Source organism: Lagopus leucura, unplaced genomic scaffold (assembly GCF_019238085.1).
Source record: "Lagopus leucura isolate 7727_CA_CO unplaced genomic scaffold, USGS_WTPT01 Super-Scaffold_73, whole genome shotgun sequence".
In the NCBI taxonomy this organism is placed as follows: Eukaryota; Metazoa; Chordata; class Aves; order Galliformes; family Phasianidae; genus Lagopus; species Lagopus leucura.
Window position 1 is genome coordinate 89,765,740 of NW_024962252.1, and position 14,326 is coordinate 89,780,065.

General features: G+C 44.0%; 1 protein-coding gene across 1 annotated transcript; it reads left to right on the top strand.

The window, feature by feature from the left end:
• The first annotated feature begins 256 nt into the window (after positions 1-256).
• LOC122193983 (D-beta-hydroxybutyrate dehydrogenase, mitochondrial-like) lies at positions 257-14,326 on the top strand. The gene is made up of 4 exons (XM_042894898.1): positions 257-602; positions 7,743-7,895; positions 10,454-10,584; positions 13,379-14,326. The coding sequence occupies exons 1-4, from the start codon at positions 257-259 to the stop codon at positions 13,724-13,726; spliced, it is 978 nt and encodes a 325-aa protein (XP_042750832.1). The 3' UTR covers positions 13,727-14,326.

Sequence of the window (14,326 nt, forward strand, 5' to 3'; positions counted from 1 at the left end):
ACTCGCCACAATCCAACTCGCTTCTGACTCGGGCAATGCGCTACCTTAAAGCAAGCAGGAAGCCAGGGGTGGGGAATTTGCCGTCCTCCCGCGGCGGGTGGCGGGCGCGCAGCTCAGCAGGTCGCACCGCCAAGCGCCGGGCTTCCCCGGGCCGCAGGTCGGCAGGGGCGGTGCCTGTGGCCACCGGGGAGGGGTAGCGGGGGCCGGCCACCGCCCTCCAGCTCCGCGGGTCCGCGCGGCGCGGCGGTGGGGCGGCATGTGGGCCGCGGCCCCTCTCTTGCTGCTGCTGCTGCTGCTGCCGCCGCTGCTGCTGCTGGCGCGCCGTTGGCGGCGGGAGGCGGCCGCGCTGGAACCGACCGGCCGGGCCGTGCTCATCACCGGCTGCGACAGCGGCTTCGGGCACCTGCTGGCGCTGCGCCTGCACCGCCTCGGCTTCACTGTGTTCGCCGGTTGCCTCTGCCCCGGCGGCGAGGGGGCGCGGCGGCTGCAGCGGGAGGCGGCGGCGGACGCCGGGCGGATGCGCGTCCTGCGGCTCGATGTCACCCGCGGACGCGACGTGCTGGCCGCCAAGGAGCTGGTGCTCAGCCACCTGCCCGAGCGAGGTGAGCGGCGGCGCGGCGCGGCGGGAGCCCCGCTCCGTGGCCGGCGGGCGGCCTCCATCGGGCGGCGGGAGGGGCGGCAGGCCGGAGGGCATCGAGCGGCTGTGGGGCTCGGAGGGTGCCGGCGCGGCAGCCCGAGCGCTGCGGCTGCCGCTTCTCGCTGCTAGGGAGCGCGGCTATGAGCGGTGCTAACTGCAGTTACTACTAGCGGTAATAACAACGGTTTGCGTTAAAAAAAACAGTACCCCTTGTTAAGCGGCACACAAGCTGGAGGCCGTAGCCCCAGACGATACTGAAGCACGCACACGTGGGTGAGAGGTGGGTGCGCGCCCCTTGTGCGGCAGCTGAGGACACCGCCGGCGGCGGGGCTGCGCCTGGAAACCCTCTGCAGGTGTCTGCAGACAGAGCTGGGAACGAAACGCGGGCATGCACAGGAGGCAGCAGGGAAGGGAGAGATTTCTAAGCATGTTTTGTGAGAGAGGGAATAAAGAAATGCAGAAGGCAGCTGCTGTGCTTGTCGCCTCTCAGTGCAAGTTGGGGTTTGATAAGCTAGTTCACAGAAGGGTCATTTAGAAGGAAATCTGGCAGTTGTACACCCTACAGGGAACATGCTCGAGAGAAAATGGACAGAGTCTAAATGGCGCAGTAACTGTAGGCAGCATAAAGCCCAGTTCATCACCTCAAAAGCTGTGAGGGTCAGAGCAGAAGGGCCACATTTACGTTTTTTCATAGTTAGGGCTGCCAGGCAGAAGAAGCCAGTGTACTGCTGAGGGATGCACGTGGCTCAGCACACACATCCTCAGCTCAAACGACTCCCTCAGTTACAGACCGACGGTTCCTGCTCATAGCAGAGAGTAAAGCATGCAGAAGTAGCTTCACATATGAGACCTTTGTCTGCCTCATTCATTAGCACCTTGGGAAGGGGATGAAATGAGAAGTGAAGTAAGAAAAAGCCTCAGTGCTGTTCATTAAGTCCATGTATTTATGGTTGATCTTGACCTTATCTGATTAAGAGGCAGAGCCTTCCTCTCTCAGGCTCTTTCCCAAGCTGCAGGCACATCACAGATGACCCACAAAAGCTCTTACAGGCCAGATGGGGCACAAGGACTGGGTCACCTGAAACTCTGGGTTACAGATAAGTTAATTTATCCTGTAATTCTGGTGGTTCATGCAGCAGTTGTGTTCATGCAAGCATGCAGAGTCTTGAGTCCACAGCTCAGCATGAACTTACTGGTTACCCCTGCTGCTTGTAGGCATGTGGACATGCCTTCAGATCGAGGCAGATCTCACCACTTCTTGTGGAAGGGGACACTTGAACACAGTTGGTGTTGAAATGCAGATACTGTGCGCTGCGTATGCAGAGAGGGCTTTTCAGTCAAGCCCTTAGACCCAAAATGCAGCACTGGGCATGTATACACAAAGCACAGAATTCATAGCATATTCTTCTGTTGCTTTTGGGCTGCAGCAGCATGAGGGTTGTGTTGCAAAGGCAAAAAAGAAAATGTAATTTCATAGGAGCAGATAAAACATGCTATTTGGGAAAACTCCCAATTATCAAGAAGGAGCAAAGGAGCTGTTTTAATACCTGGTGTTAATGGAGCAAATGCCACAAGTTGTCTTCATAATTTATAAAATACAATTGTAAAATATTTTTATCTCAAATGTAATGAAACTATGAGGACACACTACTTATATAGATTCTTGTGCAAAATATTTCAGAAGGAGCGTTCCTTCTTGGCATCTCTAAAAATAAATATATTTCCTTTGTAGCTTATAAGAGTAGTTTCAGTGTAACAGTTCAGCTGAAGGTTAACTCTTAAGTGAACCATTTTATTTGATAAAGACGATAATTTATTTACATTCGGGCCAAAGATTGTTTTTAATGTGGATTGTTAGTTTTTTTTGCACTGCAAAGAGAACTCTGAACCATTTCATTTATGTTCTGAAATTACCTAGAAAGAGAGAAAAATGTGCTGCTGTGAACACTTCACCTGCTGCCCAGCGGTTCCCAAAGGGTGAGCAGCAAAGGGTGTGCCTTAATGTCCCACTGGAGAAAGAACTGTGCAGTGAGTTTTCCCTAGTGGATCGTGGAGCATCTGGGGGCCTGCAGCATGAGACTAACCATGCTGAAAATCAAGTATGTGTCAAGTATTTGCAGGAGGGAGAACAAAGAGTAGATGGTGAGTCCAGTAGACTGTCTTAAATAGGCATCTGTCAGCAAAAAAAACCTGCTTTTTGTTTTTGCACAAACTGTACCAACAGATGCAGAAATGTAGTGAGTGGTGCTGAAGGTAAATCAGTGTGATTTACAACAACAGTGAAGCCTAGATTAGCTTATTTTAAAAGCTATGAAAGCATTCACCTTTAGAACAGTTACTGGAAGTGCTCTGTATACCTTCTAGTTTGTAAAACCTGCTGAATTCTGCTGCCTCTGCCTTCCCCAGCCTGGGGTAATTCTACTCAAAGAATCCCTGTAGAAACTGAGAGAGAAGCCTTTGTCCCCAGAGTCACTAGACTCAGAATCACAAAGAGAGGGACTGTTCCCTCTCTTTTCTTTACTACAGTCAGTCCTGTTCAACCAAAAAAGATTTTACATATGTCACATTGGCATGCTAGGATCTATGCTTAGATCACTAAAATACTCCTGTATCATTCAAAAATGCTCAGAAAGGAATAACTTCATCTACCTCTACGTTTAATGCAATCCATTTCCAACTAAAACTTTAGAAGATGTACCAAAACAGTGAGAAAGCAGTTAAACAGTTTGATGGTTTGCTAACTCTCCCAGTACCTACAGAAACACCAGTATTTTTTTTTTAAATTTTCTTCTGTTCAAAACCTGATTTCTCATCCTTTCCTGTTCTGAGTAGATGGCATTGTGGAAGAGAAGGATATTCATTTTGGTACTACCTCTCACTACCAGGTTATCATACACTATCCTCCACAAACTAAGATTTCCTGTTTGTAGAGTCCTTGCAGTATGACCCTGGTACCATAGTTTAGCCCAGACATCATACACAAGTAGATTTATTCTCACAATGAAGACAACCACAGCATGACATTTGGAGGAATGGATGGTGACTCTAGAAGGTATGAATCTGAAACTCAAGACTCTCAGTTGACCTGTTACGATGGACACCCTACATTTCCCTCAAGCAGACTGGTTTGCTCCCTCTCTGCATTTTTCAGTGGGAAGCTGGCATCACACTCTAGTCCATTTGGCTGGTTTCCTTTATTATTGGGATCCTTCAGGAAAGAGCCTGCCATTTTTGCAGAGTCCCAATTTAAATAAGAAACTCCAAAGATCAGTGAAATCAAAAACAGACATTTGAGTTTTGAAAATTTGGTTGAATTTAGGTATCTTCTCTGTGTGGGTGCTTTCATAGACATGTGAACACAGACAGAAAAGTGTGTTTTGTGAACACATCACTTGATTGACTTGAACAGGAAGAAAACTTCAAGAAGAGTTTCTGGAAAGAATATCAGGTATCTTTTGGGTCTAAATACAGACTTTAGATACGTATTTTTGGCCAACATGCTTTGATCAGTAATTATCTGGGACGTTATTTGAGAGCCAGTGTCCTCCTGAAAGCCTCACTAATCTTAAGTTAGGTTTCCTAAAGTGATTCTTTACATCCTCTGCTATCTCTCTTAATCTTTGTCCTCAGAATGCATTTTCTTAAAGCAGAGATCAGCGAAGATCTCTTTCTGCTTGCCAGTTTATTTCTCTCCTGCCTGCTGTAGTATAGTCTCACACTCCTCTTCCTAAACTGTGCCCCGAACTGAGTTCTGTTATAACAGTCTGAGCAATTTTTCCTCCAGATCAAATCATCAGCTGCTTTTTTTTGACATGTCTGTGCATGGACTCTGAGGCAATGGGATGTCTCTCCTTCAGCTGTTTTGTTTAATCTCATTTGTGCCCTGTCCTTCAAGGAAGCAGTGAACTGACCGGCTCTGGATATCAGAGATTCGCATCGAGTTCTACCAAGGACCGTGCCATTGACATTCTGACCAGAAATCTTTCAACAGATCTTCCCAGAGCTGCTTATGGCCACTGTGTTTCTGTACTGCAGACAGCCCCTGGATTTTCCCCAGGAATCCTGTTGTTGAGCACAGGAAGTACTCCGCATCTGGCTAGACCCTAGTTTTGTAATCATGTCTGATTCTGTGCTGAAAACTGCTACTGGGGATCCCTTCCGTCTGTAGGATCCAGCAGACTGTTATCTGCATGTGACATGCTGTACTTGGGAAACCCTATACAGAATCAGGCACCCAGGAACAGGCGAGAGGAGCCCAGCCATTGGTGTCACTGGAGGGTTCTTGGAGACTTCTCTCCTGAGACTGTATTTCTCAGGTTCCCTGAGCTGCATTTGTCTAAACAAATGTACAAAGTATTTTGCATGCAGGCTTATTGCATTAATTCTTACCTCACGTGTTTCAGGAAAGGAAGATGAAAGTTGATTCCAGCAACCTGATTGCAAAGCTATTGTTTTTCATGAGGTAGTCATTGTTTTGAAAGAAAGTGGTATGTGGCTATAACAAACTGCTCATTATTTGGGTAGCATTTGGCAAATTGATTCAACCAAAAGAAGTGGCAAGAAGATTTGTAGAATGCTTCAGAAATTCTCCCATTTGGAGATGTCAGAATGTTCTGCTGAGCAACAGTATGTTTCACTTGAGGGCAAATAAAATACTTTGAGCTGACTCTGAGCAGTCTTTTTTTATATTCTACTTAATCTTTTCCTCAAAAGAGTCTGTTTCAGTTTAACTCAAGCAATTTTTTTTTCCCTTGACTTTGATCTGGCCACTGAAAAGCAAGAAGGAGCTCTTATTCTAGAAACTCTGCATGTTTGCACACGTGGGCTAGCCTTACCACAAACCACCTGAAGTGCAGGAGGGAAAGCTGGCAAACAGCTGAAGAGAAAAGCTTTACCGTGCAAATTAAATTCTGTATTTCATAATTTAGAGAAAGAAAATGAATCGCTTCAAGTCCAACGGCTGTATTTCTGAAGACCTCATGAATTCTGGGGTACGTGGATGGAGCAAGTGTTCTTGCTGTGCTGTGCAGGATGCAGTGGCAAAAGCAAAAATGACATTTTTGTTTCAATTAGAAAAGATCAAGGAATAGCTTTGGCAGTGATGTCAGACTTCAGTTTGGCTTGTGCTTCTTTAAAAATAAACCTGAGTAGAGAGACCTGCAGCCTAACCAGATGGAGTATGCAGCTACTCAGCCCATCTGCAGATCAGATCACATGCAAGTATACAAATGTTGACAGTTAGCTTTTAGAGGACTCTAATCCAGCGAAACATTCCACAAGGAAGCCAGTCCCATGGGGTTAATTCCATTTAAGAAAGGGAAGTCAAGCCACAGAATAATGGAAAGATCTGGGACAACAGAGCAGCAGCAAGGAAAAGAAGGATATGTGGGATGCTAAATTTGAGAGGCTAATTTTTTGGTCCATTTCCTCTCCTCTGTCCTACCAACATCTGGGACAATGTAAAGGACAGGCACATTGAGTATGACAGAAGACAGTCTGTATCTATGGTCATGAGAGAGGTCCAATGTCAAGGCCTGCTGTGTTATGGACCCCTACATGATGGTCTATTCACTTTGGAGGACAGAATTATTTAAGTTCTATGTGGTAAATTACTGATTTTGAGTGCTTTGCTCTGCAAATGAGACATTGACTGAAAGAACTTTGTTTCTTTAAGCACCAAGTTGCATTATGTAGCACAACAGAATATATGTATTAGAAATGCCCACAGAGCTCTGCTTTCCAAAGTAATTCTAAAAATTGTCTGTTTCAGCTTTAACTTCTTCTGTGAATGAAGTCCTATATTAGCAGTTCCTGGCAGAGCAGTGGAAGGACTGAGATACAATGAAACCATCACAGTAGCTTTGTTGGGGAAGTTCACAAAGAACAAAAGGGTTTCTGCAGCACTTCCATCAGGGTAATCAAAGGTCCCATCTTTTCCAGCATGAGTACAGGAGGCATCACACATCCCCTCTCTGTCCAGGGGATAGAAGAAGCACTGTTACCCCCTACCTTGACAGAAACCTACACCTGGAGATCATGCAGCAGGCATCAGAATACAATGATTTACCTCAAACAGACATGTATAACATCTCTTAAAAATACATCAGCGAAACTAGCAAGGCCAGCAGAAACAAGCTGCAAACTTAGTTATTTCTCAGTCCACCCTGAGTACTTGTTATTTACACCCTTGGTCACCCTTGAGATACTCTAAGTTAGGGTCTGAGAACAGAAACAGCAATGCTTTCACTTACTGCTTTACCATACATCTGTAGACAAGTGCTCTGTAGGCTACACAAGTCAGCATGGTTTCATCAGCATTTAGTCAGCATGTCAGCTCTAATCTGCGAGCACTGCCACACTTCAGCAAAAAGCATGTCCAACAACCAAGGTTCTGAGCGCTGCACAATGCTTGCATGAAATGTTCTGTGGCTTTGGGCTAGAGGGCTTGGTGTAGTTATGTCAGAACAAGCTCTGCTGCCTGTAGAGATCTGCTTGTAAATGCTGAAATCATATTGCATTTTAGGGGGCTGGGCTTCTACAGTGAGTCCCATTGTTAGGAGGGAATATAGCTGGCCAAGGGTAAGAAATCCAGAAAACACCATAGCCACGGATTTTACCCAGTGCTGTGCCTGTGTGCCCAGCTGTGTCTGATTTCAGAAGGAACTGATGCTCAAAATCCTGAGAAACACATAGGCTCCTAAATTAGTCAGGCTTTTTGAAAATATTACCCCTTAGCCTTTAGACTGCTTAATGCAATTTTCACAAAGCTGCTCATTGCTCACAGTGGGATTCAAGTAATTAAAATATCATGAAACACTGCATTGGCAGTAATAAGTAGTCTCCCAGATCGTGTTATTCATAAATAACTTAAGGAGACTATAAAGTGAGTGATTATTAAATAGCACTGAGACTTACATTGTCCAGATAGTGGGCAGAATTACCTCCCTTCATTAAACAAAACATTCCCACATTTATAAGCGAAAGACAAAAAGATAATGCAACTGAAAAGTTGTTATCAAGGGCCCAGCTCACTAGTGTTGTTTGGTTGCCATGGAGTGTTTTTTTTTCAGCAAAAGATGTTTGCTAAGGTATTTCTCTCCTTTAGGTTTTTGGGGGCTTGTGAACAATGCAGGAATTTCAACATTCGGTGAGACGGGGTGGCTGTCAATGGAGAAATATGAGAAGTTTACGGATGTGAATCTTCTTGGGAGCATCAGGACAACCCTGGCATTTCTTCCTCTGCTAAGGAAATACAAGGGTAATGCTAATCCACTGTTATTTGAAGTCGTAGAATAATTAGATTACTATAATCAGGTGATGTAGCACCTATAAAAGAAGCCTTAATTGTCTTTCACTGAACTGAAATGACAGCTTCCTTCTGTGTGGCCTGAATGATCCTAAGAGGATGGTGAAATCCCAAGAGGAAAAGAACCCTTGACAGATTCTGTCTTTGCAATAGACAAGGAAAAAAAAATAAAAACAAACAAAAAACAAACAACAACAACAAAAAACAACAAAACAAAACTATTTACAAACAATGGATTATCTCAGTATTTGGCTGAAAACAGAGTGAAAAAAATGCTTACAGTAGGTTATGGAGCCCAGGCACCATTTTGTAAGCACTGACAATCATTAGACAAAGATCCAGTAAACTCCCGCTTAACTTCTTTTATGTAGGCTTTACTGTTTTACTGTGTGGCATTTAGGAGAGGAAGAGTGATCATACAGAGGTGAACTAGAGACATCCAGCTTCCAGTTTCAAGCCTGACAAGATCCTCTCTATGATTCTGGGCAGAGAAACCCCACGTATGTAAAACAGTGCCATACAGAGATGCATGGTATCAAATGGGATAAATGCTGTAGCATGAACCTCCACATGCATGCACTTTGCCCTTGCTTCTGATGAGAAATGGCTTGAATAGCTCTCTACAGCATTGCAGAATGTCTCAATTGCTCTGCAGTTTGTTCCTTCTCCATCTGCAAAGACACAAAGACACTCTTTTCCTTTCTCCTCACTTTGCTGAGCTTGTCTGTTTCAGTTGTAAGCTCTTTAAGGCAAGGATTCCCTCTACTGTGCGTGTATAGCATCAAGCATGGTAGGGCTAGCTCTTGTATGGAATCCCCAGATATCACTGTTACACAAAATGCTGGTAAGATAATAGCATCCTCTTTTTTCCTACTTTGCTTCTTCCTGCTTGGTTGCCTTTGGCTGATACTGTGATGGAACAAAAAAGCAACCTTTAAATACTGCAAGCTGGAAGTTTTTGTAAGAGAATGTGTTATTGCATATACAGTGAGAAACAGCAAATGTGTTACGTTGCCATTACACAAGAAAACATTGATTTCTTTCTCTGATGTCCTGCGTACTGCTAGAGCTCTATGATGCTCTAAAGCTCCATGGTAACTCTTGGGAAAACTGGGTTTCAGTTACCTCAGGCAAAGAGAGAATTTAAACAGTGTGTCCCCCATTCTGGGTGCATGCTCCAAATTGCTTAGTTGGTGGGCCAAGGAGGGAAAGGTTATCCTACAGTCACTTACACAGAACCTGTGTCCCAGTGAAAGAGCTTTACTGCCATTTCAGGATAAGCAACCTGTCCAAGAAGAGCTTCAAGATTATTAGTACCGTAAAGGAGGGTATTTCACTTCAGACAAGTACTGAGCATCTAATTCTGAGAGGAACAACATAACTTTTCCCAATGGCGAGGCCAGCTGACGTAGCATCTTGATCAGCAAGCTGGTAGTCATTCTGCCATTACTGGATATGAGACTTAACCCAGACACTGACTGCGTAGGAAAGCAGGGAACGTAATCCAGAATGACAGATTTCACTGCATTCCCATGATACCCTTTTGATAGCCCAAAAGCCTGTACCATTTGGTCTGATCTGGTGCCCAGGTGTTCTCTGCATCTGCGGCAGCAATAGGGATGGAATGTTTTCTAAATTGCTAGCTATGAGGACATTATCTCTCTCACTTCTGATATGAATATATGTTTACACATACATGTACTACATACACACATTTGTTACTATATGGTGTGACTGACTGGTGGAAGCTGATAAATAAACAGTGGAATGAGACCACAGCCCAAAGCCTCAAGTCAGAACTCTGTGCATTTAATGCATACCTGCCTGCACTCGGTGAGAGTTACAAAAGGAAAAAAAGGCAGCACAGATTGTGGAAATCACAGCACAGCAGTGTAAGACTGCACTGTGTAAGACTTTTGTCAAGTCACCTTTCTCTGGTAAAGCTTGTCCCTGTACAATCTGATTATGGGTTTATATGCACAGTTTTAAGCTAGAACTCAGTGCAGAGATATCATTAGCACAGAATAAATGGTATTAGTAGTTGCATAGCCATAAATGATATTAGTAGTCACGTAGTCACCAAAAAGAGAATCATTCACTTCACTCCTCTGCAGTCCTTTTCCTATTACTAGCATAGTCTTTTATTACTGTTTTTCAGGCTAAAGATCTTAAGGGAATGCTTTGCTTCCATCTTTCTTCATCTTCTGTTACCTGAGTCAATTGTCTCAAACAGAATAAGCAGCACATTGGGAATCTGTCATCCCCTGTCTGGTCCAGAGTGTGTCACTAGATGGAAGGAAGCTGCTTGCATGATGGTACCTGCTTTACAGAGCTGTGTGCACAGTTTTGCTGGGGCCGCACATTTACACAGCACAGCTTTTACATGTTGCGCTGTAAAACAACATCGTGCTAAATACTACCTGACTTGCAATTCAGAAGGCCTGGGCAATCAATTCTATTTTAAAGATCAAGAGTGACAAGTTTTGTTATTTGCTCTGTTTTCTTTTCAGGACGCATTGTTTTCATGTCCAGCATCATTGCCTATTTTACTCTGGGAAATGGCATTTATTCTATGACCAAGGCAGCTATTGAAAAATTCTGTGATGCTCTAAGACTGGAAATGAAGAAGTTCGGTGTTCAGGTAAGTGATGTAATAAATAGCTGCTCTGTGAAACTTCCTGCTATTTCAAACACTGTTTTTTGTATGAGAAAGAGAGAAAATTCACTCCTGAAACTTCCTCCAGAGCTGAAATGCATCACTTAGAGGAATGGAAGTAAGTAGCTTCTACAAAGAGTACAGGACAACGGTGGGGGTGGCCAAGGCAACCAGAACAGGCAAATGGTAAATACTGTCTAATCTTATGCAAAGCAAGCTGCATACATCCATACAAAGGGGATGGCAATAAAAGCTGCTCCCCTGAAGCCATGGATACAGCTTCTCCCTGGAGAGAGGTGGCTCCTCTGTGGCTAATCAGTGGGCTAGAAATAACAGCAGGCAGCAGAGCTGGGTGGTGGTTGCAGCCCTTAGAAGATCTGGGGTAGCAAGCCATCTCTGTGACAGTGCTGCAACTTGCACCCTTTCTTTACATCCTCTATAGTGAAAAAGCTTTTTGAGACAGGCTTGCCTGAACAGTGCCATGCTTTTAACAATAACTTTTAACAGCACAAAGCAATGGAAACTTTCACAGGTTTACCTGCAAGAGCAAAGAGTCCAGGTCTGAGTGCTGTGCATCAAAAATGAAGGCTTGTCACCTACCAAAAGAGCTCTTCTCTCTCTTCTCTCACATCAGTGCTTAAAAGCTCCTCCCAATATCTGGGAATAGCTACTCTGCACGAGGCAATATTCATGCAGAATATTTTTTTATTCTCTTGTCCTAAGAGAAGCTGTAAGAGTGCTCTTAGTGTTATACCTGAGCAACACTGATGGTCAGACCTGAAGTTTAGATCGTGGAGTAGTTTCACAGGGCTTTTTCCTTGGAGTCACTCTACTGCTGAAATACTCTTCTGCAACACTGAAAGTATTCCCTAGAGAATTTATGTTGGTGTACTCTTTTACATACACAGACTTGGAGCACTGTTCATAAGCTCATGTTAGAAGAAATTACAGCTATGCTTCTATCAGCTGCCCCTCTTGGATAAATATAAAATGCAAGTGATTTCACACATCCTAATGCCACACAGCATGATGAGGATTTGAACTGATTAGCCGAGGATAATCTGAAATGGATGGAAGAGCTTAGTTTAACAGGTTAACTGCTGTAGTGGTTCTAGGATTTTTACTGTTCCCCCACCCCTGGAATAACCTCAGCACACAGTACAGTAGATCAGACTGACAAACACTTCCAGAGTATCTATGAGAATTATGTCTCTGCTTCTCAGTGTATGCATGGTGCTGGTTGGCCTTTGCCTCAGAATCTACCCTGCAGGGAGCCTGCAGAAGATAAGCCTCCTCTTCTCAGTGCTCCTCTCTCCTGCTCTGCTACTCCCTTTTTGCTTTCAGGAGGTAACCTTGCCCAGAGCTGGCAAGGAACAGATGGCACCAGGGCTCTGTCCCATTGAACTCTGTCCAGGCAAGCTGGCTACCTTCAGGAAACAAAGTGTGTGTCTGCCACTTAGAAAGAAGGCTAAAGAAAATGAGGGAAGAAAAAAAAAAAGAAAAAGTTTAATATCTCCTAACCAACTTCATATAGCTGCAAAACATGAATTTTTGAACACCCTTTCTTTAAAATATATGTGTGAATGTTACTACTGACATTACTTTGGCTAATAGTAAGCGATTTTGAAGAATCTAAAGCAAGGGTTCTGAAAGATGCCCTGCAGCAAACCTACCAAAGGCAGCATGAGACATTCCCAGATAGGCAGTCTGACTTGGGGCAGTAGGGAGGCTACCTGCACCCCTTCCTGCTGGTTGCTACAGCCCCAGCAGCAGGCTGCAGAGCACTGGTGGCTGTGCAGGCTGAGGCTGGCACGTGGCAGTGCTGCTGCACCAGTGGTAGCCCCTGGCAGATGAGCTGGATGGCAGATTGGGGGCATTAGGGTTACAAATTAACATGGATTTCCAAAGAATGTTTGTCAGATCCTCAAGTCTTTCGTATGGCTCAGCACCATTTTTCTTCACGTTGTGTTAACAGTCTTTAGAAATCAGGTCAGTTAAATGCCATGGAGTTTTCAGTGCTGCACATCTACAGACAGTTTTAACAAGCCAGCTGCTAGCTGAGGTATTCCAGGAAAAGCTTTCATTGGAAGCTTTAAGCTTGCTCTGAAATTCCCCAGAAGTCAGCAGAACAGCAGAATAATGCATGCAAAGTAAACAAGCTGAGCAGCAAAAAGTTTGTACACTTTGAATTTAAATTGGTGTGCACAGAAATCTGGAAATTTGCTAATTCAGTGAGACCTTTGCAGTAGCACCTCTAGCCTTTTCTGAACTTGTATCGATGTACCCATTGCTCTTTATTATTCCCTACTAGGGGAAAATGGTGTTTCTTTCCCCAGGAATTGCTCGTTTCCTTCTGTTAAAAATGGACAAAAAATCACCAACTGTAAGATTTGCCACTGAGAGAAAAATTGCAAGCATTCCACTTTGGAGACATCAAAGTTATACCAAAATTATTTGCCTCATAACTTTGCCTCAAAACATTGACACCACTAAGCATTGTACACAAAGCAAGGATGCAGTATTGCATTCTGTGAAGGCATGAACACATAACAATCAGTGAAGTGAGGAAGTCAGCATAAAGCACCTCTGCAATGGCTACTGTTTCATGGGAATGCACTTGATTTCAGTAAAGTTTTCAAGGTTGAAATTTCCACAAAGCTGCATTTTCTGGAAGAAATCTGTTCACAAAGAGCTTTGTATCTGTTTTACTGCATATGGTATTTAGCTGAATTCAGAATGACTGAGTGCACTTTGATTAAGTTTCACATCTCACTTTTAGGTCTGTATTATTCAGCCAGGAAATTATGCACGATCTACAAAAATTCAGCCACCAGTCAGCGCCGAAGAGATCTGGAATGAACTCAGTGAAGAGGAAAAGGCAGTTTACAATAAGGAGTACGTTCAGGAGCGGGCAGACTTTTTCAACAACATTCTTAGCAAAGGAAGCACAAATGGCAATGAGGTTGTAGATGCAATGGTAGACGCTCTCATGTCTCCTGCACCCAAGGCACGTTACATGGTAGCAAAGCTGAAGGAAAAAGCACTGGTGTTTGTATGTGCTTTATTCCCAACTGTTGTGATGGATTCTGTTTTGTCTTATGCACTGAGTAAAGTAAAACTTGCATAGCTGACTTTGATACTGTTCAGTGACTCGGCAATTTGTTAAACTGTCAAAGCAAGGGCTCCATGTAGTGTCCTCAGAAACTGTATGATGACATCAGTTAACTGACAGAAACTTTGGAGGGTCTGTCTACTCAGAACTGTCACTTGTTCACAGAGAAATACATCACATGTTTGTCCAGCAATTGTATTTCTCTCATGGAAAGACAGGGCCACTCATGCTGCTTTAGGTATTGCCTAGAAAATTTAATGCAGCTTTCCCTGATGCAGTACCAAATTATGGCGTTAGAGACATGACAGAGACGAAATGGAGCATATCCTAAAGGGCAACTGCATATCTGAAATCATTATGACAGACGTGAAAAAACCTTATTTGTAGGAGCCTGAATAGTAATTTATTAGAGGTGATGGGAAGAGGTTAATGGAAAAGTGAGGCATGACTAACAGACTTTGAAATACTTTGAATGGAGATAAGTGGCTTCAGAAAGTTAGGAAGAGCTACGTGAGTAATAAAGTTGTGTTTGTACCAATGGAAACAGTAGCTTGGGTAACCACAGCTCAGTACTTTTTCTGGTGTTATGGATAAATGTGTAACAAAGCATATGTG